The following is a 23088-nucleotide window of genomic DNA, read 5'->3' on the forward strand; positions in this document are numbered from 1 at the left end:
AGCTGTAGAATAATATTTATTCACAGTCAATAGATTAAGATATCCGGAGGCACCCTGGTGTATGCTTTTCGCCGATTACATTGTTCTGGTGGGGGAGAGTGGGCCAGAGGTCCAGAGTAGACTGGAGGCATGGCGGCTGAGACTGGAGACAGTGGGTTTAAAGGTGAGCAGGAGTAAAACCGAATACCTTCATTGTGATTTTGGCGGTATTTCGGGACCCATGACCATAACCCTAGCCGGCATGCCCCTACCAGTTTGCTCCGACTTCCGGTACCTTGGTTCACTCGTCCAAAGTGACGGTGAGGTGAACAGGGACGTTACGCATCGGATCAATACTGGATGGATGAAGTGGCGACAGGTAACTAGCGCTATTTGTGACCCGCGGATGCCCCTCAAACTGAAGGGCAAAATTTACAAATCCGTCATTAGACCTGTCGTCCTGTATGGATCGGAGTGTTGGGCATTGAAAAAGAGGGACGAGAAGAGAGTGCATGTAACAGAAATGAGAATGCTGAGATGGATGTGTGGTGTTACAAGAATGGATAAAGTGAGGAATGATTACATTAGAGGAAGTCTGAAAGTAGCGCCAGTTACAGAAAAGATGAGAAGTAGAAGATTGTCGTGGTATGGACATGTAATGAGGAGGGATGATACGCATGCAACAAAGTGTGTGCTAAGTATGAATGTAGATGGATGGAGAGGAAGAGGAAGACCTAAGAAAAGATGGATGGATTGCCTGAAAGATGATATGAATAGGAAGGGAGTGAGTGTCAGTATGACGAGTGACAGGGGAAAATGGAAGAAAATGACATATTGCGCCGACCCCAAGTAATATTTGGGAACAGGGCAGGAGAAAGAAAGAAAGAAGAGATTAAGATATCATAATTAAAATGTAAATATTGCGACTTTATTAAAATATTTAACAAAGACAATTATCCTCAAAACATTTAACAAATGAATTCATATCTTTTGACCTATCCGGTTTTTCAGAAAACACCAGGCGACGTGTTAGCGTACTCGAAATACACGGCACTTGCTTTTTCTCATTGCTGATGTCTTCGTCCGTACTTGATTCAAAATTAAGAGCAACGTTTTGACAAACAAATGTTAGCAATGTCAAAATATGAGTTGTTTTTCCTGAGTTGTATAATTCTTCACATAACGCTGTAATGAAATAGGAACCTCGAGTACTATTTCTCCAAGAGTAATAGCCAGGCACGGTTGATTTTGCCACGAGGAAGTCGGGATGAGTGGGGTTTCGATTGGGTTCGAACCATCCATCTGTCTCGATGTTCTTTGTTAACGTAATGCCGTCATCATATTCTTCACCCTGACAAGCTTGGAACACAAATAATTTTGGTTTGCCGGCTAATGTTGGACAATTTTCTTCGGTAAATAGATTCCACAATTTTTCTGGTCTGTAATGTGTGTCTTTTGCATACAACATTCCATTCGTTCCGTGAGTTAACACCACGATTAGAAGGCAGTCATTTTTAGAGTGATTCATCGACGCCGTTTTCTTAATATGGTACATAATTTCTCCATATTTTGGGTTACTTAACACATCTACACTAAATCCCAAGTCATTCAAGCATTTTTCTAGATTTTCACAGTCTTTTCCAGTGCCAGGTCTTGGCCTGAGATCAATTTCAAAATGTTCATGATTACAAATAATAGCCTTTCCCCGGTATTTATGATTCATGTTGTAAAATTCATTTCTATAGCTATTCGATTCAGGCAAACATTTTGGTCTTGTGCCATTGGTATTTTCCAACTTTTGCTCTGTAACAACATTTCCCTCCGACATTTTAGGTTATGTAATTATGTAAGTAACTTACTTAATTTACTATTGTAATTCCTCAAAGAACCCGGATTATGTAGCACAAATCACTAGATACAAACTAGTCAACAAGCTTCTATATATCTAAAGTTGCCTTCACTTTCGTTCACTACAAATAATGAACGCGTACTGAATATATTGTGCACATGTCTGACCATAATTAAAAACATTTAATCATGACGCAATATCCTAATCAATTGCAAAACGCAGAAAAATAGCGGGGAAGCCCCTCGACAGAAAGATGTTATTGACACTAAGTAGGTAAATGCTGTAGGTAGCGAGGTAGGCAGAATAGCTAGATGCCAACTACTTAAACGATAATTTACAACCTAAAAGACAATTTTGTTGTAAATTAAATACTTGTGACGTATGTATTTAGTTGGATAAGGATTAATATCATGTTTATAAAAAACACCTCGTAAATAATACATTTTTTTAGAAAGGTAAGCATAAGGCCGTATACAGAAAGAAAGCTGGAAGAAGCTGGAAACTTATAAGCGCTTATCGGCGCTTGTCAGCGCTGGTAACCCGCGCAGGAAAATATATGAACGCGAGCCGATAAGCGCTTACCGGCGGGCGCCGACGAGTACCGACAAGCTTCAATACGCGCTGGTCAGCGCTGGGCGCTGCCATTTAAGGTCATAAATAATTATTTATTTATTTCTTTTATATATTTATTTAAATCAGGCATCATCATCCTCCGAGCCTTTTCCCAAACTATGTTGGGGTCGGCTTCCAGTCTAACCGGATTCAGCTGAGTACCAGTGCTTTACAAGAAGCGACTGCCTATCTGACCTCCTCAACCCAGTTACCCGGGCAACCCGATACCCCTTGGTTAGACTGGTGTCAGACTTACTGGCTTCTGACTACCCGTAACGACTGCCAAGGATGTTCAATGACAGCCGGGACCTACAGTTTAACGTGCCATCCGAAACACAGTCATTGGTGTCTAAGATATACTTAGAAAGTACATACAAACTTAGAAAAGTTGCATTGGTACTTGCCTGACCTGGAATCGAACCCGCGCCTTCATACTCGAGAGGTTGGTTCTTTGCCCACTAATGCACACGAAGTGTCGGCGTCGTGTTACACTGCGAGGTGTCGCGTAGCCATCCTCGGAACCTCCGATAGACGACACCCTTCGGCCAAAACTCTTCCTTGAGGAATGTCTCAATATTAATTTCTTGAGGAATTAATATTTTTATAAATCTACCTTATATATTATTATGCTTATTTTTGAATAAATAAGCGGTACTTATTTGATTTATACTTACCGAATGGTGACAACAAGTCTTTTCTCTGGAAAGATTGGTTGTTTATGCCAATTACACCGAATTTTCATCAATTAATGTTTCTCGAGTCATTCTTGTATATTTAAAAAATCTTTCGTCATCAATTTTCAATTTATTTACAAATAAATGATGGTACTCTCCGCAATGTTTCCTTTCTCTATTAATGGGATGTATAGCTTCTTTTCGCATTTTTAAATACCTACCTACACAGTTTCTAACATCGTCCGATGCTTCAACCCGCTTCAACCTGCTTCCTTTGTGTGGAACGAACCAGCGCTGACAAGCGCCGGTAAGCGCTTATAAGTTTCCAGCTTTCTTTCTGTATACGGCCTAAAAAAGATTATAGTGAGCTAACCTTAAGCGATAGACATATGCTATCACGGTCATTTTTTTGGAACTTTTAAAGGGAAACAATTCTGTCATACTTCATTTCCCCTATGTTATGAAGTCCCCTATGTATTTCCTTATGTACACTCTATGAACTCTCCTATGTATTTCCTTATGTATACTCTATGTGTACTCCCCTATGTATATCTTTATGTACGCTCTATGAACACCTCTATCGTCATCCTCCAAGCCTTTTCCCAATCATGTTGCGGTCGGCTTCCAGTCTAACCGGATTCAGCTGAGTAGGTACCAGTGCTTTACAAGAAGCGACTGCCTAACTGACCTCCTCAACCCAGTTGCCCGGGCAACCCGATACCCCTTGGTTAGACTGGTGTCAGACTTTATGAACTCCTCTATGTATTTCCTTATATACACTCTATATAATCCCCTATGTATTTCCTTATGTACACTCTAAGAACGCTTCTAGATGGGAGATCCTAGATCCTGTACTTACTATAATTAGGTAAATGCATACAGGCATTGTAATAACACTTCATGTGATGTAGGTACTATCTTGTTGTCTTCACCGAATCGAAAGCTCAAGTCCAAAGTAAGTTGTCGTGTATACCTGCATATTACATACTTAATGCATTTATGCATACCTACACTCTCGTCAAGTAAGCCTGGCCTTGGTTGGTTGGAAGCCGTAGTCTAGCATCATAAAAATGCACGTAATCGAACAGATATAGAAATTGTACGCATAGGTACCTAACTGTTAAAACTTTCAGTGTGATTTCATACGTTATCAATTCTGTTTCGGGGGAATACCGGAGATATACGTAAATATGTATATTTTAGTTTGGCATAAAAAATGTCCCAGACATTGACTAATATTAGCTCAAGGAAAACAGACTACTCAGTTGTTTCGGCTGCCATGCTGCGTGGGTGGATCTGATGTGTTTGTCATGCCCCTGGACAGGTGCTGTTCATTGGGAATTCAGATTCATTGGGAGGTCAGTTTCTAGCTGATGTGGCTATGATTTAAGGAACTTTTTCTTTTGGCTCATTTATTTCGGGTCTATCACGTTATAAGAAATTACAGCGAAATAGAATTTCGGCAGCGGCTTTTACGATAGTATGACGACACAGATGTACATATGATGATCTGTATGCCGATTTTAAAATTGCCGCCTTTACTGTGCTGTGCCTTACCTAAGCTAATGCTGGTGCGGTCAAAAGAATATATGGGTAGTGAACGTGTAGGTTAAATAACAGAGTACCTACGTAGTTTGGAGTGTGTTGTAGGAGAGTATATGTATAAGAACAAAACATAAGGGAAGTTGTTATACAGGAAAGTTCCTTCATTTTTGCAGACAGACATACAGTTTCCAAATAGAAAAACATGTCTCATCACCACAACTCATAAGTTTTGGTACTTACCAGTTTTAAAAGCAAAAAGGGTTATTATGCATGAAATAAAAGAGGACCACTTAGAATGGAAGAGATTTATTGCTTATAATTTACGAAATATAAGCATTTATAAAAAATACAAACCAGACATTTCATTGCATCAAAATTCTATGAGGAGTTTCTCAGTTCTAATAATAAAATGGACTATCATAAACAAAGTGTATCAAGAATATTTTTTAAAGATGAACAAGGCACAATTTTAATACATATGTATGTATATACCATACTTAAAACATAATTTATTACTAATACATATAAATTCTTGGCTATAACTCCTCATAGATACTCAGAATTTTCTTCACACTAGAGATAATCAGTCAAAGATGCCTCTATCACATACTTAACTCTGAAATTTAACATCAAACTTTATTTATGCAATTAAAGTTAATACTTAAACATACTGATAAAATTTATTATGATGCGATATTAGGCATTTCCATTCGAGCACACATCCACAAAGAATAAAAAAATTACAAAACGAAACTAACATAATAAAATTGGCAGCAAATAGTTTTTTGTGCTATTATAAACTAATACAACAATAAATGCTCTTACTAAAAAGGAAATGTCTTAAGTAGGAACAGACCTACAGTAAGGAATAATGCAGATAACTCAAAACATAACAAAATGCAGGTAACTGTTGTAATCAGATCTGTAGCAAACAATACATTTTTATTTGACATCATTAATATTAAATAATTATTGTAAGACAAAGCTAAAATAGTTTCAGATAAGAAAATAGTTGTTCACATTACATTGATATGTACTATGGAAATTGATCGCTTTTGTTCCTTTGTTGGGCGCTTCCTAGACCATCATTTAGATTGTGAAATAACATATTCTGCAAATTTATTCACTGTGTACAGTTAATATTGAAGATTATGCAAAGATTTTGGCAACCAAATTTAAATTGCACAATATTTATATATTTTTGCAAATTCTACAACGTTATTGTAGGTCCAGGGGCAGCCCTTACTACATATTTACCAATATAAACTTATATTAAGTACTTTAATTAATCTCAGATATTGTTGTGCAATAAACACATGCAATACAGATAATACGTATTTAAAGAAATGGCATTATGATTACATCATTTACAATAATTTGAGCACATTTATGAGACCAAAATTATAATTTTGAATGCTGTTCATCACATTTTTGATTAATCACATTTTTATGTAATTTTCTAGACTTAAATAACTAGCACAAAATACATATATCTACTTATATATTTTGTGACATGGCATTGTTGTCTAAACACTAACCACCATACTTCATTTGGATACAAAAGATATATACTAAATAAAATAGAACAAGAAATGCAAAAGAGAGATACAAAGAGACCTTTATCCTCACAATTAATTTAAAATTCATCTTCTACCTGTAGAATATTACTTCCAACAGCCATTGAACGTTATATTTAACTGGATAAGTAGGAAGATTCGAATATTTTTAAATTTTATAACTAAAGCTATCAAGACATTTGAATACCTAACAGGTACAAGATCAACAACACAAAATATCGGTGGTATTACTTCCTACCAAACACAAGCAAGCGAGTAAGCATGCTGGTGATGCAAGGAACCTGCTTCTGCTGATGCATAGGCATCAGGTCTGGAGTATTAGACTCATAGTCTAAAGCAACTCTTTGACAGACAAAGGTTAACAATGTTAGGATATCTCTCTCAGTGCCAGCATAGCGTAGCTCTTCACACAAGGCCTGCATGAACCAGGAGCCCCGAGTAGTGTTCCTCCATGAATAGTACCCAGGCACAGTAGAAAATACAATCAAGAAGTCAGCATGTACTGGGATTTTGTATGATGCAGACGATGATCCATCAGTTTCAGTGCGACTGAGAGTAATACCACCATCCAATTTATCACCTTGACAAGCTTGAATAAAGAAAAGCTTTGGTTTTCCTGCAAGAGTTGGACATTTGTCTCCTGTGAAATAGTACCACAAGTTTTCTGGCTTGTAATGAGTATCTTTAGCATACAACATTCCCAACTCGCCGTGAGTTAACACAGCAATAAGGAGGCAATCAAAGTCACTGTGGTCCATTTCTGCTGTTTCCTGGACATATCTGATGACTTCTTCAGATTTCAAGTTGTTCAGTGCTGTTACACGAAATCCTAAACCTTTAAGGACTTTAGCGAGATTGTCACTGTCCACATTGGTGCCGGTACGAGACTTTAGGCTGTGAATGTCGAAATGTTCGTGGTTGAAGATGATGGCCATTCCACGATACTTGTGGTTCATGTTGTAATAGGGAGCGTTTCTGTCAACGGGCATCCTTGCAAAGCGGCGAGCATGCGAAGAGTCGTGACTGCCCTGCGCGTCGCCTTCATCGCCGCCACCGTTGGGCCTTTGTTCAGTTTCAACACTTCCATTGTCTTGAACATCACCGTCCAACATTGTGATCGATTCACTTAATGCTTCAACAATAAGAATTTAGAATGATGTCTTCAGTTACGAAGCTGGCAAACAACTGCGCTTTGAATTAGCGTTAACAATTTTTTCACACCACACGGGAAAACCGCGATGCCACAGAATATTGAACAAAACACTGGTCACTGACACAAAGACAAACCAAACAGAACAGACAATGACAATCAAAAAGTCAGATTGCTAGAAATGGATGTGTTGCTAGTAAATTGAAATATAAATCTACTATTGGACACTTGATACTTGTTTGCATTTTTGTACGATTCACAAGTAAAATATTTCAAAAAACACTATTTTAATATTATTAAAAACATATTTTAACAAATATAATCACAAGTAATTAAAATCCCGCCCCAGAATTACCTAACCTTCGAGTGAATTGCCAGAAAACAAAAAGAGTTTATTTTGGTAACAATATTAATAGTTACTGGTTTTATTATTAACGTTGAGAATTGGATGATATAAAATGAATGGAACATATATACGACTTTCCGTTGCTTTTCACAGGAGCGTAAAAAACACCAACGCCTAGTATACACTTACATACGCGATATATCATACGCGACGCAATTTGAAAAACTATGTCTCAGAGTACCCACGGCTCACGAGTGAGCGACTCTCCGTTGGCTAACAAACATACCTACTTATTTACAGTACCTAATTAAGGCTTACTTTACCTTTTACTTAAATAGGTGCCTACCCATTTATAACTATATACGGTTGGGTTGGGATAGGTACCTACAGGCTACATATATTAAAATAGGTAGGTACCTACTTGTTCTTGTCGGTCGGTGGCAATTAGATACTTTCCTTCTTGAGCAGCATTGTCACGTGCAATCGTCAAAAATAAGGAGTTGAACGTTTAGACCAACAACAAACAACCTACCGTAAATTAATCCTACCTACATTGTTGTGTTGCCTGATAGAATTACCTAATAAAGGACTTGCCATTTGCCATAGGCCCATGGTCCGAATACGTATACCTACCTAAGCGCTACGTTAATTAACCAAAACAGTACAGACGTTACCATGACAACTGTACACCGACAATGAATCGAGGTTTTTGAGGTAGTACACCTTAGGTATTAACTAAGAATAAGCAATAATTAAAATGTCTATTTTTAAAGTAAAGCAATGGTGGTCTAATGATAAACTGCAAAATGAGGAAGATATTGAGGGAATCCAAAATGCGAATTGTTTGAAAGTGGATAAGTTCAATTCGCACAGTGATAGCGACTGTATTTTGGTCGGCGAAGGAACGTTACTGAAAGTATACAAGCCGAATTTAGATGAAGGATCCTCGCATGTTCTATTAGAAACACAGTTTAGTGATGGTGTGCTACAAATTGAGACTGGGAAGTTTACAGGGTGAGTTATACCAGTTTATATTTTAGAAAAAATACCTTTAGATTCACAATTTTGTATCTGGAGACAATCAGCTATTTTTTTTTTAAAGGAATTGTGAAGATCGTCAGATTTTAGTATTGCATCCACAAAGCTATGAGGTATTTCATTTGAAGAGAAAAGAAGGTCACATGGAAGCTGGTAATACAATATCATTCTTTATAACAATGGGCACATAAATACTGAATCCCTAATTACCTATTAAATTAATTCCAGGTCAACAAAACTACCTAGTACCTATTATTAAACATTCATTCACAAGGAAAGCAGATAGTTTGACTTGCGGGCCTTTTGGAAATATAAAAACAAGAGATTTTATTTGTATTCAAAGTCTGGATGGAAGCTTGAGTTTTTTCGATCAGGATACGTTCTTGTTCATGTGTATTTTCAACGACGTCATTATACCATCACCTGTTTCTTATATTGCCAGCAGCGATTCTTTTGTTTTATGCAAATCTACTTGGGTTATTGAAATATACAGGTAAGAAACTTTTCGGTAGCGTAATTTGGCTCTATGGGACACTCAAAGAAATGATTTCTTTAATTTACAGTTATCAGCAACTAAGAGAATCCAGCGAACTTACTTTAAGACAGAATAAAAAGAACATACCACAGTGGGTGTACAATGCAGGTGAAGAAATTACACGAGTCCAAGTTATTCAGGTAAACGTCTTATTTCTTAAGTAGTGCCCACTTAAAAGCACGTAGTTAAGAAATTATGCAAGCTTATGTAGTCCTACACTTACGACGTAGGCAGGTATCGACTCCTTCGAGAAGTGGTAGCTTGAACTAGCAAGAGCCTTAAAGTTGTTTATTAAAAATACTAAAGAATAGCATCCCGAAAAACGCCTCTTCACCACTTAGTAAGACTGAGTAGTGTTGGGTGAACTTCCTTGCAGTACAGCTGTCTATTAATATCATAACGTAACATATTGCTAACATTGGTGTTTTTCTTCAGACCAGTAACAACTTTTCAAGTATAGTCGCACTTGGCGAAAGGCATGTTTACTGCTTCCAAGACAATGGCCTGATGAAGTTTATGATCAAATTAGATTTTATGCCGATTTGCTTCTGCGCTTATCTTATTGGTTGGTATTATGGTAAGTTTTTCATGTATCTTGGCCCATCACTATTGATATTTATGCTTGAAAAATTTGCATTTAGAACGACATTTGTTTCAAGTTGTTTTGTGTATTTACAGAACCTGGTGCTCGTTTACTCGTGATGGTAACATCTGACGATTCAAAATTGTACGTTTACGAGGGTACAACTTTACTATGGAGTTGTTCTCTACTGCATCCCGCAATATCGATATCTCGATGTTTCTTAAAATCTCTATCAGGTGGTCTGGTCACACTATCCGCTAATGGTATAGTGAATGTCGGTTATTTAGGGACTGAACCGGATCTCAACTCGAACGCACCACCAATGATCAATGATATTAGTGATCCGGAAGACGTACAAAAGGAGCTAGAAGTCGTTGAAGAGTCATTACGGAAAATCTTAAATAACAATGAAGGTTCTGCCTTTGAAATTGATAAGTAATTAAATAACTTTTGTAGCAATTTCTGTTCAATATTCATTTTTGTTGCAGATGTTGATAATGGGAGATCAATGGAACATCTACTGAAAATAAAAGCAGACGTAGGCAAACCAGTACAAAATTTATTTCAAGAATTCTCTAATGATAAGAATGAGAGCTTACACTTGTTGATGTGTCCAGTAATTGTGATACTAACGTGCGAAGATCCAAAATTTATTTTGAGTGTTCAAGTGACTTACATTTGCGTTTCGCCATTTTCCTGCTCAGAATCTACAATATGCTTAGATGATGTTAATGGGACTGAAATAATAGAGAACCAAGTATTCCTGACCAGTGAAGGGGATATATCTGACACTCAAGTGAAAATATTATTGACCATAACTGACAATACAGGCAAAATAGCAGTGTTGACTAGAAATGTGTTGTTACCTTTAAGCCTTTACTGTACACCAACTGAAAATATTGACGATGGCCGTTTTAAATTACGAATACAAACAAATAAACCATGTATAGAATTTCCAAAAATATTTACAGGTGAGTAACATAGGTTAGATACTGATTCAAGTGCATTATGCCTATGCTTATTCTAGACTAAATTATTGCTCTGTTGCAGATTTTTCAGAGGACGAATTAAAAAAGTATGGCAACACCATAACATTTTCTTACAGGGCGACAAAACAAACCGTTACACTCAAAACTGATCTAGAGCAATATACAATAGAAGCAGAAGATTTCACTGAAATAACTTCAGTATTAGATCATTTTCTAATTAAATTAATGGATCACAACGCACGGATGGGCGTTAAAGATTTTAAATTCAATATAATTAACGATAAAGAATTCATTAAACAACTTATTCACAAGTTTTTAAAATGCGTCGAAACTCATGCAAAGGAGCGTAATCAATTGAAAGAATTAGAGGTAACTACAAAAAATAAAATGGTGACACAAATGTAAATAGTTTAAAGTATATAATTATGTTTAAATGTTACTAGGATGAGCTGAATGTCCTTCAGAAACAATTCACGATAGTGCAGAAAAAACTTTTGGTGCAATACGGCGCATTGCCTCCGGGAGACTGCGATCCTTTAGAATTTCTCATGAAGGATACACATACACGATTAATCAAAGTGGTATACGAAATTATTCAATGTAAAGAAGCTGTATGCAGGTAAATAGAGTTGGCTAGACTGTGCAAAAAATCGTTTGTCTTTGTACTTTAAAAACATATATTGGACCTCTGTGGTTTTTAGAGCGGGAGGTGCGTTAGCAACGGTTGGAAAACTTTTAATTATCTTGTTAAAGCAGTCGTCTAAAGATGATTTTAAAGTAACACTAATAGAAGAAATGATGTCTCTAGGTTCACTTTACGAAAATTATCAAGTAAGTTAATAAAATTGAAAATTATATGCTTTTAAATGTAATACTAAAGCGGTATATTTTTGCCAGGAATGGGAAGAGGCCGTAACGCAAGCTATATCCTATATTTTAAATAACTTATTCAAAAAGAATGAAAAGGATAAAGAAAAACTGGCTCCAGTTACCGAACAAGGTATATTGTCACATTTCAATCTAAAGCGGTTTCTGAAACAAATCAGGCAGATCTTCGACAAAATGTTCGCTGAAATATTTGAAAGCGACGACGCGGAAAAGGATGCCCAGAAAGTGTTGCGAATACAAGAGTTCGTGGAAGTGTTATAAAATCAGAATAATTATTAAACTTATTTATTACTTCACCTTAATTGTTACAATTGTTTTTAAATAAATTTGAATTTTACAAACATCAACAAGCTTTATTTCATTACATTATTAAGGGAGTTTTTTCTTTAATATTATGTGTACAAAATACGGTCTTAAGCGACATGTAGCAGAGAGTATAAGACGAGGTTGAGATACAGCATATGTACCAACAGCAGGAGTACCTTGTCACGTCATTTCTTCTTAGCATCCTTTAGACCGGCACCAGCGTTGAACTTGAAGAAAATTATGTCTCCATCTTCGACAACGTAGTTTCGGCCTGTAATACGAAGCAAGTTTCATTTTTGAGTCACACAGTCACTATAAGCAATCACAATGGAATTAGGAGAAATAAATTGTTTAAAAAAGTCATAAAAATAAGTATGATTGCATTTTATGAAAATATGCCTACAAAATTTTAAAAAGTTTTTTTAAAAACTATAAGTTCTATGCTAGTATGTACTTTTATTTCAGTTTTGTCAGTTTACATGTGTCTTGCTTAGAAGAACTCGCGTAACACTTTTTTCTGAAAAGAGATTTTGTCATAACGCGTACATACCTTGTTGTCTGTATTTGCCGGCAGCTTTGCAAGCCGCTTCAGTTCCTTCCTCTTTGAAGTCTTTGAAATGCATCACTTCAGCCATAATGAAACCTTTTTCGAAATCCGTGTGAATCCTGCCAGCGGCTTGAGGCGCCTTTGTGCCTTTCTGAAAGTAAAATTATGACCTTCTTACTTTTGAGACCCAAAAAGGGGAAAGTGAGAGTCCAAAGGATGTATTTAAATAATAGGTTATTACTGTGTAAGTAGACATACTAGCTAGGGTATAATATTATGCGGCATTTAGTTACTTTCAGAATACTAAAGATCGATCGTACGTATGTTAATGTCTAGCTGGAAAACAAACCAACATATAGGGGTAGGTATTACAATTAGTAAAAAAAATTCGTTGAATAGAACTTTCAGAAAATCTTCATAATCACATTATGGAAGTTGAATAATCTCCTTATGTTTGCTTACCTGAATAGTCCACGCCTTGACTTCATCGGGACCGGCCGTGAAGAAGTACTCCAATTGTAGAGCTTTGTAACCCTGAACGATGATTTTGTCCAATGCACTGTAAAACAAATGTAAGAATATTTATTGCGAAAAGTAGAATTACATAATTCGCTAGCTTTTCTGAATAATAACGGCATTAATGGTAGTTAAATAGTCTGGTTAGGACCCAATGACTAACAAAATCAAGTTTTACACTACTGAATAAAACAAAGTGTTAGTTACCTAGTGATATTGTGTTCCTTCAAGAAGGCCTGCTTTTCTGTGGGGTCCATCTCAAATAGTTTCATCTCGAGAACACCGGAGAAAGGAATTAGAGGTGCTCCAGGGTCATTCCTGTCAATCCATTCCTTCAATTTTGGTAACCTGAAAAGGAAAAAATAAATGTAACATCATAAAATCTAGAGAAACAGGCTTGTATTCCTTAAAAAAAAATGATGATGATGATATACCATTTATTCTTCTTCCGAATGTAGTCCTTCTCTGACAGGTTAACGAGATATAGCGCAGGTTTGGATGTCAAAAACAGGTATTTGTTGAGTACTTCTATCTGAAATGACAAAAATACTATATTATTTGGGGGTTCAAAATTCTATAGACATGTACAATACTTAATTTATTACAAAATTACTCACGTCAGCTGCACTCCAGTCTCCAAATCGAATGTGTTTCTTTTCATCTACTAGAATAGTCTTGATCTTTGTGAGTGCATCCTGAAAAATAGGCAAGTTTCATTTATCAGCTCAAATATCTACAAATCTACTCTAATATAAAGCTGAAGAGTGTATTTGCCATAACGCAAACACAATCTCCGGAACTACTAATCCGATTTCAAAAAGATATCCGCTTTTTATGTGAGTTCGCGAAGTAGTTTCCACGGGAGGCGGGCGAAACCTCTTTTTATTGATCAAAAAATAATTACAATAAACCTTTGAAAATTACCCTCAAACTAGGCTACAGCCTGTGTCTTGAGCATGCGAAATAATAATAAGTAGTTATTATAATCTCATATTCATATTAGCTTTAAGTTTCCTTACGTATTCCGGCTTGAGTTTTTTATCTCCACCACGATTGACAACTCGGTCGAGTTTCTCAAAGTTTTGCATCAATTGTTCCTCATCCTTCAGCCGAAGTTCTTCTCCAATGGTCTCTAAATCCCTTACGGGGTTCACATCACCATCAACGTGGATAACGTCTTCATCGTCAAAAGCACCTGAAAGAAATTATTTAGGAAAATCCGTCTATATTTCATTCTCCGAATGAACTTAAAAATATTCGTAGTAAGTAGTCAAATATTTAAAGTTAGGGAAAGTAGTTTTTTTAAATTTAACCTATATTGTCAATAGTATTCCGTTCAACGGTATTTTGAAGTTTCCCGGCCGAATAAAAACAGACAGAAATCATTTGAAAAAGTAAAAAACTGATTTAAATTTTATAATTCAATTTTTGCAATGTCTTCCTTTGCTGTGCTCTAATAGGATCCATAATTTTACCTAGCTTTAGCCTCATTAACATCTATTGTAACATCATGGGATGCAAATAAATATATGAAAATGAATTGTTAAAGTATATTAAAAAAACTTACGACACAGATTGAAAATAGCATCGCAGGCTTTGATATGCGACAGGAAGGCGTTTCCAAGACCCTGGCCCTCAGCTGCTCCACGAACAAGACCAGCGATGTCTACCACATTCAGGAATGCAGGTACTTTGCTACAATTTATTATCATCTATACTCCATTTGATTAAACATACACCGTCGTACCACAAAAACTTTTAAACGTCTGTTGAACAATTGTCTAAAAAAATTACAGATTATTACGAAATAAGGTCCGTTTTGCAGCCACACTTTTCTTAGACAAGTGTTCAACAGATGCTTAAGTTTTTGTAGTAAGGCTGTCACTATCTTGATATGGGTTTTAATAAAAAAAAATGTTATTATTGTTTGTATTGTTACTTTGTAATTTAAAATTAATACAATATAATAATTCATAAACTGAATTTTTAATTTTAAGCAGTAGTTTCTTTGTTTAAATATAGATGGAAGAAGAAATGAAGAAGACATGCTGTATGGCCCCAAAATAATATTGGGATAAGGGCATGAGGATGATGAGGTAAATGTAACTCACCTTGCTGGTTTGTGAAATTCACAGAGGTAGTCAAATCTTTCATCCGGCACAGGTACCCTACGTGCTGAAATAAAATACATTTGGTTAGGCATACAAATTAATACCTAATGAACATACTTAATGAAGATAAATATTAATAAAACTGTACATATGGATTGCTAACCTTATGTACCTTTGCTTTTCTTGGCATCGACAAACAAATAAAACTTGAATTAGTTACGTTTATAGTGTAATTTTAGAATTCAAATTACAATATTCTAGTTTGTTAAAAAAATACAATTCTGGTAACTAGTCAAATAATAAAATAAAGAAAACTAAATATTTAATTCTACAATTACAGTTAAAATAGTTTAAACTAATATTTGCTTCTTCTAAGATGAACAATAAATGTAACATTAGAACATTTTAGTAAGTTATGTAGGTACTTAAAAAAAAGTGAATGTATTCAAAGTGAACACAATCATAACGTAAGTGCGATAAGTGCTCAGTTTTGTTCTTCTGTTTGCTCGATGGTAGACATGGCACCTATGGTGCTTCTCCTCATCTGACTTGTTACTGTTGAACGCCTCGATTGTGGGTGATGGAATGACGGTTTATGCATTTGAACATAATTAGAAGTCCTCTGAAGCATGGCGGACGGTCTCTGCAAATCTACCGACGAATAAAAGTCTTCTTCAACTTTACTAGGTCGAAGTGTGGGCGCTCTGTGCAGACATTTAGGATAGCTCAAAAATGGATTATCCATAGCCCTCAAACGTAAACCTACATTTAATATCAACTTGCACCGAGCCTCAAATACTTTCAAAGCCTTTAAGTACATTTTCTTCTTACTTTTTTCTATTCGAGGATTATTTGTCTTCAAATATAGAGCTATGTGAATCAAAGCAGATGTTTGAAAGGAGAGCCCTGGATACTTTGGTCTAAACACATTGACTGAGCAACATGCAGCTGTTAAAATATTGGCCAAAGTTTGTTCTAAGTAGCCAATGTCAGGAAGTTTGTGTAAGTCCAATTTGGCAAACAGTTTTGTTTCTTGGAAAACAGTTATGTCGTAATACAAAAACGGTTTACTCAAAAACTTACGGAGACATGTATCACTGCAAAATAGGTATGCTTTACCACCATAACTTGCAGCAAACTCTTTAGTGCCGCTTTTTATTATCTGTGCTGGTAAATTTTCAGCATATGTAACTATGCATATACCATTTGCATAAACGAAATCTAAGTTAACTATTTTGATGACAGCAGGCAAATCAGGTATTTCTACTTTTGAAGGTTTCAGGTGTGTTTGTGGGTACTTCATTACTTCATCTATATGTTCCGGACAGATCCAATAAAATTTGTTCTGATATTGGACAATGCCAGTTTTATCGGATGCATAGCCGGTCATATGCTTGTACACTCTATTAGGTAAACATACGGGACACAAATCCTTATACTCTGATTGTCTTTCTTCAAATGCTGCATTCGAAATCCACATCGCATGCACAACATCATTGTCAACATTGCAGACATAGAAATGTATCTTAGAAATTACCTGCGATAGTTCATCATTTACCTGTTTGAAAACATGCCATTTAGATTGGTTTCCGTCCAAACGGATTATATTTTGATAATCATCACTGATCCATTTTCTTATTTTATGTCGCCTTATTTGCCAATTCTCGTACCTTTTTTCGATAAGAGGTATTGGAAAAGGAGGAATATATTTTAATATGTCATAATAAATTTCATTTTCCGCGTTTTCTATTACTTTCAGCTTTTTAGAATTAAGATCGAATATTATATTAGGGTAAAGACCATTTTTGACTAACCCTCTGGCTTCGTAAGGTGTAGCAGGAAAGCCATCAAATATGAATCCATAGGTAACCGTCCGATGATCAATTGCCATAGTTTGAATAGCTTTTACAATTTGGTCATCATCCATTTTTTGTCCCTGTCGAAGTTTTTTAGATATTTTGATAGCCAATTCTGACCAGTGAAAATTTTCTAACACGTTTCTCACGGCCTTTCCTCTCGATAAAGCTATTAACCCATATTGTTTAGCCAGTCTCGCAGCCAGTGTGCTATTTCCTGATTTAGGTGAACCTATAATACCGATCCTTAGAGGATACTCGAAATAGGACTTAATAACTTCACTGGTTATATATTTCAGCGGATTAGTGCGAAACTTAATAACATTATCTGCACTGCTAATAAAATATATAAAACATCTATGGACAACTGGAAAGAGTGTACCTTTACGTCTTGCAATTTTATAAGAATTCAATATAGTTGTTGGATTTTCAAAGATATATACTGGACAAAGACGATAGAACTTGCTAAAAAAAATAAAACCCCTCAAAAGTAGTACCTCGGCAATATCAGGACTAACAACAAAAGTTTGCTCGAAAAATGATGAGCCTCTTGTGTTCAAGGGTGTCAACTTCGATAAAGCATCCCTTGCAACTTTATTAAAGGGTTTGTTACCGTTAATTGTTACGAGCTTAATTCTTTGTTCCGCTAAAGCTTCTTTTAGTGCACCGAGATTATCTAAATCAGTTTCATATATAAGTTCTAATCTGGCTTCTATTCTTTCACGTGCTTCATCGGCTTTTTCCCACACATTTGTATCTTTCGGCTCAGGATATTCTAGAACCATTTCATTATATGTATTAAATAAGACTGGGTCAACATTAGCAGATCCTGCAGGATGTGCATCTATTATGACACTCTCAGTAGCCGCGGCATCGGGTCTAGACGCAAAAATTGAGTCAATTATTTCTTCTATAATAAGTTTGTTTACAATTTTTTTTGTTATAACATCCATCCATTCTTTTCGTGCTTTTTGTAGCTTAGCAGCGGCTACCCGTTTGGCCTCATGTTGCTGAGATTTCCATCGATTGAACATTATGGGAACCATACGCTTGAGGATGGTTTCTAAAGAAGTATCCAATTCCATCACCACATCGGGTATACTATAACACGCTAGCATGTCCTCAATGTCGTTGGGCATTCTTGGGTAGCCATCAATAACAAATCCCATTTTTAGTTGGGGATCGAACCAAGCCCTCTGAAGTAGTCTATGCATAAGTATTGATGCGATGGGAGCACCACGTTCAAAGTGATTATACAACATTCGCCTCGTTTCCTTTTCATTTGTCAATATATCGAGATTTTGATTTTCTTCACCCATTTGAAATTCTACAACACCTTCGTCGTCTATAGGTTCATCAGTAAATATATTTTCAAATTGTCGTCCAACTTTCTTATAATGTCTTGGAATTAAATATTCGGTAACAACGAATGAATAATCAATATGTACTAATCCGAGCTCTTTAGATATGAATTTGGATAAAGTTGTTGTACCACTACCAGCGCATCCTATTACACAGATCTTCAATTTAGGTATTTTTTTAAAAGGATTTTTATAAAATTGATATTTACCTACATTGTTCCTAAATTTTTCTAAGAATTCTTCCTTGCAAAAGTAATGTTTTCTGTTATTATAAGTAAGGCAAAATTCTGGTTTTCCCTCCCATAAAATACCAATGTCATAATACGCTACCGGGCAGTATGTATTCGTCTCGCATAGAATTTGGGAGTCATTGTAGGTAAGAAGATCTTTTTTAGTCTCGTCCTCGTCCTCTTCTGGTGAGTCGCCTTCTCCTTCTTCATCAACTTCTCCCGAAAACATATAGCCCAGGCGTAGTTTTGCTAACATTTCTTCGATAACTTGCACATCATTTTTACTTTCAAGTTCTATTTCTATGTAAACTTTGGATTTATCCTCTAACCTTACTTTAACACTATCCCATTCCTCGCGAAATTTTTCAATTTTTTCTGTAAGATGTGAAATAAATTGAGTTTGAGATTCTCCTTCTAAAGATGGTTTTTGAAGAGTTTCTTCATCAGACAGTGTTTCAGTTCCGAACAAAATATCAAGAGTATCGTGTATTAAATTTTCTACTATTATTCGTAAATCAGACTCTTGCAAACGTTGCAATTGTATTGATTGCAATTTAGCATGAAGTAAAGGATCGTCTGCCAAAAAGAATTTCTCAGCGTATCGTTTAGTACGAGTATATTTGTCAGCCTTACTGTAATATTCATAAAGATCTTGATCGATCTCCCGATTTTCAATCACTGCTATAGTGTAATCAGGAGTTAACTTAGTCTCGATGAGATAATTCCAATGTTCCGGATCCGATGGAAAGCCATCTAAAATGTATTTTCCATACATTTCATCTGATTGAGTCTTTTCCTGGTGCTCAGTGTCAATCGCATTTATTAATCTGATGATTTCTGTCATTATTTCTTCAGTAGTTGGCACGAGTTCTTTTTGCAATTCATTCGCTTTAATATAATTAGAAATGGCTATAGTAACATCTTCATCGCCTATCATAGGAATTTGTGGCTTCTCTGTTTCATTTGACAATTCAGTAGGTGCATATTGAGATAGGTCTTCATCAGTAAGAGCCTTTTGGCATTCCTCTATACTGTCCAATATTGGAAGAAATGACAGCTGCGTTCTTAGATTATTGAATTCATTTAAAAATGTTGGTTCAATTTCTATTTCAGGGTCCGTAATAGACTGCTCTTCTTCTTTTAGCTCTTCCTCAGTCAATTCCTGATCTTCATCAGATTTTTCTTTCTTATCATGTTTTGTCTTATTTTCTTCATATGATTTTTTTTGTTGTAATAAAGGTAGATATTTATTTAACAATTGCAAGGCAGACTTGCACCATTCATTTAATTTTGTTACTCGATCTGCATCTGCTATTTGCCATTGTTCAATCCGAGCGTCTTCTAGAGTAGCAATTATTTCAGATAAAATACTTTTGGAAAAAATGCCAAACTTTTTTTCTTTTTCATATTCTACAATAGAGTCATAATGTAATATAGGAGCATCAAACAGCCACGATAAACAATGAGAAATTAACGATTTTCCAGAAGATTTTGTGCCTACTACTATAACTCTGCAAGTTGGTTCCAAATATTTAATCCTTAAGTAACGTCGTGGATTTCTGTTAAATAATATGAAATTGTTTAGTGAAGACATCAGATAAACATGATCGAACAACATAACAGCATATTTGGGGTTTCCTACTACTGATCGTCTTAGTTTTAGTTCAACAGGGCACCTGTTAAACCAGTGAGAAGCGTGATATGCAAAATTAATGTTACCACTGCGGATTGAATTATTTTCTGCCACAGCAGCCCAAAATTCATCCAGATCTTCAGGTGGAGTTTCCAAATTCAATGGTTGTGGTAAAATAACAGGCTGTAATCTCATTAAAATCAATCTTTCTGAAACCAGATGAAGCATTTGATTACATAAAGTACGACCATCTAATTCTATAACCATTTTAGGATCAAAGTCTTTCAATTTCTTTTCCATATATGGAGAGACGAAAGTTTTATAGTTACAAATTTGCTGAATAACTACTTCTTCATAATTTAAAGGTGGTTTGCAGTTATATTTTGGTTGAAAAACGCGAGCCTCATGAGGATTCTCGTAGTCACTAACAATGTACTTAGAGGGCCAATAATCTTCTTGAACATAATCTGAAGTAAATGGTTTAATAATATTTTGTCCTGTTCTGTAATTAATATATCTGTGACTTCTCATTTTTACTAGATCTTGTTCTGGGCAAGTGATATAAATTATAATATCAGGTTTGAGGCTTAAATTGAATAACTCTTGGAACTGACTTAAAATCACAGCTTGTGTTGATTGGAAATGAGGTTTCTTGTGGATTATAACGTTAGAACACGTATCCAACTCAAATTCTGGTAGTTCAGCAGGTTTATCTTCCTCTTCCTCAAGACCTTCTTCTGCATCCTGGTCTTCGTCAGGTTCTTCTTCTTCCTCTAATTCTTCTTCATCTTCTGGGTTTACCATTTCACTACTCTTAGATGAATGAGCCGCATCTGCAGACTTCGGTTTCTTTTTTTTCAAATTACGAATAGTTTCAAATAACAATTCATCAATTTCTAAGAATGATTCTTCCCCATGCAGTGAATTAATGTAATGGAGGCGGTTTCTACTTGCTGACACCATAGGGAAACCAGATATTACGTAGCCTCTATGTTGAACTGCTTCAGAGTTTAATTTAATTTTTAGCATAGTCAACAACATATCAAAGAGACATACTTTATTATGTCTCATATTAAAATCCCAAGTTTTCCCTGTGTCACTTAGTTGTGAGATTTCATCTGCCAATATATTTTTAGGACATAAATGAATACAGTTGTACTTTTTCGCCATTGCTTCACCGAGATTAAATGATCCCGCACCCGCTTTCCCAAAGATTAGGTAACATGTTGGTTTGGCCATCAAGTGTAATTCTTGAGCATCAATATCCGTCCAAAGATCACAGTATCTGGTATCTTCAGGATAAGGGGCTATTGTGTTACCCAAGCCAATTACTGCACCTCCTAATAGGTTACAGGTTATCTCATTTTCTTTGACTCGTTCATTGATGAGCTGTGTATCTCCTGTATATACTGTACCTTTACCAATTTTGACATTTTTTAAGCCATATTTATCAACTACATCAATATTGCTTTTATAATTTTCTAATTCTATCATTTTTACACACAGTAATACAATATTCTATTAAAATTAAAATGTGTCACATGTCAATAATTGACAGTTCACTATTTTAAAATAAAAATTCAGAAGCAGCCAAAAACAAGTAGGTTGGAATGGTAACAAAACAAGCATCATAACGTTTTTCATGGACTGCACCAAAAGGGTAATTTTTTTCTTAAATGTATATTACTGTGTGAGCATTCATTGGTAATCTAGTTTTTATCTGGTAGATTTACAAAAATTAATATTGGACACTAGTTCTCTTAAATGTGATTCAGACACATTGATCACCAAGTTCACATAATACAGGGGAATATAAAACAGTCAAAAAGTGTTTATATTGTTACTGTAAGTTGTAAAAAAGAACAGATACTTATTTTCATTAGGATCAATGGTGCAGAAAGGGAAGTTTTCAGCTGCAGCCTGGCTTTTGGTCAGCACATTGAAAAAAGTTGATTTCCCCACATTGGGTACACCAACAATGCCAACTTTTAGGTTAGTGCCCACTCGTCCAATCAATGGCTTCTTTTCAGGTTCTTCAACTTTCTTCGGAGGCATTCTGGAAAAGTTTACATTTTTATTTTAGTACATAATAGGAATTTGGTAGTGTCACACTTTGTGTTATGCTTGTCTCTGAACCTTGACCTCCTCAGTATCAGTTGAGTTCATGAAGTGCTCCTCCATCATCACCTTAACTGAGAAATGCGACCTTTCCTTATCTTTAGATTCCACAGTATGTTGATGATTTATGTACAGCATAGACAGAGCAATATTTTTGTGAAATATCTTAAGTGTATTTTTCACTATTTCTATCAATTTATATGATTGATATTACATGTTATTCATGCGTTTAGAATAAAATCGGCAATTTTAATTTATTAATTTGTTAGGAGTAAGATAACCTCCGAATAATAAAATTAGTTACCTGATTGCTGGTTATAAGTACTTTATTTACTGAAAACAAATGACACTTAATTGATCAGTGTACCAATTGTACATCTATTGTTTTATTGTACTTAGTATTACTATTTTCTTGATCTAGAAAGTAGAGAAAACGTGCAGGGAAGAAATTAAATCCGTCCCGTCCGGCATTCACCAGTGACGTTGACGTTGCTTTTTGCGGCGTGTCAAAAATGTCAACATACTGACGGCTGATACTTCGTTAGAAAATGCTACTTCGATAACTTTTTTGATCTTTCTTCATCAACTTCTTTCTCACGGTTTTACCAAATTACATTTATTAATTTTTATGTTAATCATTGATAA

The 23088-nt window shown here is 35.5% G+C and overlaps 5 protein-coding genes across 6 annotated transcripts; 1 reads left to right on the forward strand and 4 right to left on the reverse strand.

Annotated features, from left to right (window-relative positions):
- Positions 1-429: 429 nt before the first annotated feature.
- Positions 430-2001, reverse strand: LOC110371551 (caspase-1). The gene has a single exon (XM_049839438.2). The coding sequence runs from the start codon at positions 1805-1807 to the stop codon at positions 920-922; it is 888 nt and encodes a 295-aa protein (XP_049695395.2). The 5' UTR covers positions 1808-2001; the 3' UTR covers positions 430-919.
- A 2948-nt stretch (positions 2002-4949) lies between these two features.
- LOC110371527 (caspase-1) lies at positions 4950-7550 on the reverse strand. Its single transcript, XM_021327849.3, has one exon. The coding sequence runs from the start codon at positions 7346-7348 to the stop codon at positions 6464-6466; it is 885 nt and encodes a 294-aa protein (XP_021183524.1). The 5' UTR covers positions 7349-7550; the 3' UTR covers positions 4950-6463.
- Positions 7551-8174: 624 nt separating this feature from the next.
- Positions 8175-12115, forward strand: LOC110371525 (protein PTHB1). Its single transcript, XM_021327847.3, has 11 exons — positions 8175-8746; positions 8835-8923; positions 8999-9263; positions 9334-9445; positions 9741-9882; positions 9984-10301; positions 10377-10859; positions 10939-11246; positions 11321-11496; positions 11579-11708; positions 11775-12115. The coding sequence occupies exons 1-11, from the start codon at positions 8490-8492 to the stop codon at positions 12024-12026; spliced, it is 2532 nt and encodes an 843-aa protein (XP_021183522.3). The 5' UTR covers positions 8175-8489; the 3' UTR covers positions 12027-12115.
- Positions 12037-22940, reverse strand: LOC110371526 (obg-like ATPase 1). 2 transcript variants are annotated; one of them, XM_049839437.2, is made up of 11 exons: positions 22748-22940; positions 22196-22381; positions 15246-15302; positions 14702-14829; positions 14154-14329; positions 13752-13829; positions 13569-13666; positions 13342-13482; positions 13081-13177; positions 12622-12769; positions 12037-12342 (listed from the first exon to the last, which is right to left on the reverse strand). In XM_049839437.2, the coding sequence occupies exons 2-11, from the start codon at positions 22378-22380 to the stop codon at positions 12257-12259; spliced, it is 1194 nt and encodes a 397-aa protein (XP_049695394.2). In that variant the 5' UTR covers position 22381; positions 22748-22940; the 3' UTR covers positions 12037-12256. The 2 variants fall into 2 exon arrangements, with proteins under 2 accessions (XP_049695394.2, XP_063892400.1); XM_064036330.1 differs by having other exon boundaries at positions 15246-15306; positions 22200-22381; positions 22748-22939.
- On the reverse strand, positions 15314-22189 carry LOC110371524 (adenylate kinase 9). The gene has a single exon (XM_021327846.3). It carries the CDS (start codon positions 21817-21819, stop codon positions 15730-15732), a length of 6090 nt encoding a protein of 2029 aa, XP_021183521.3. The 5' UTR covers positions 21820-22189; the 3' UTR covers positions 15314-15729.
- Positions 22941-23088: the final 148 nt, after the last annotated feature.

Source organism: Helicoverpa armigera, chromosome 9 (genome assembly GCF_030705265.1).
Source record: "Helicoverpa armigera isolate CAAS_96S chromosome 9, ASM3070526v1, whole genome shotgun sequence".
In the NCBI taxonomy this organism is placed as follows: Eukaryota; Metazoa; Arthropoda; class Insecta; order Lepidoptera; family Noctuidae; genus Helicoverpa; species Helicoverpa armigera.

Coding starts and splice junctions, on each gene's coding strand:
- LOC110371551 (XM_049839438.2), bottom strand. CDS start 1,807: ATGTCGGAGGGAAATGTTGTTACAGAGCAAAAGTTGGAAAATACCAAT.
- LOC110371527 (XM_021327849.3), bottom strand. CDS start 7,348: ATGTTGGACGGTGATGTTCAAGACAATGGAAGTGTTGAAACTGAACAA.
- LOC110371525 (XM_021327847.3), top strand. CDS start 8,490: ATGTCTATTTTTAAAGTAAAGCAATGGTGGTCTAATGATAAACTGCAA. Junction 9,883..9,983: donor TCTTATTGGTTGGTATTATG/GTAAGTTTTTCA, acceptor GTGTATTTACAG/AACCTGGTGCTCGTTTACTC. Junction 11,247..11,320: donor ATCAATTGAAAGAATTAGAG/GTAACTACAAAA, acceptor AAATGTTACTAG/GATGAGCTGAATGTCCTTCA.
- LOC110371524 (XM_021327846.3), bottom strand. CDS start 21,819: ATGATAGAATTAGAAAATTATAAAAGCAATATTGATGTAGTTGATAAA.
- LOC110371526 (XM_049839437.2), bottom strand. CDS start 22,380: ATGCCTCCGAAGAAAGTTGAAGAACCTGAAAAGAAGCCATTGATTGGA. Junction 15,303..22,195: donor ATTGATCCTAATGAAAATAA/GTATCTGTTCTT, acceptor TTCAGCACGTAG/GGTACCTGTGCCGGATGAAA. Junction 13,178..13,341: donor AAGGAACACAATATCACTAG/GTAACTAACACT, acceptor TTTGTTTTACAG/TGCATTGGACAAAATCATCG.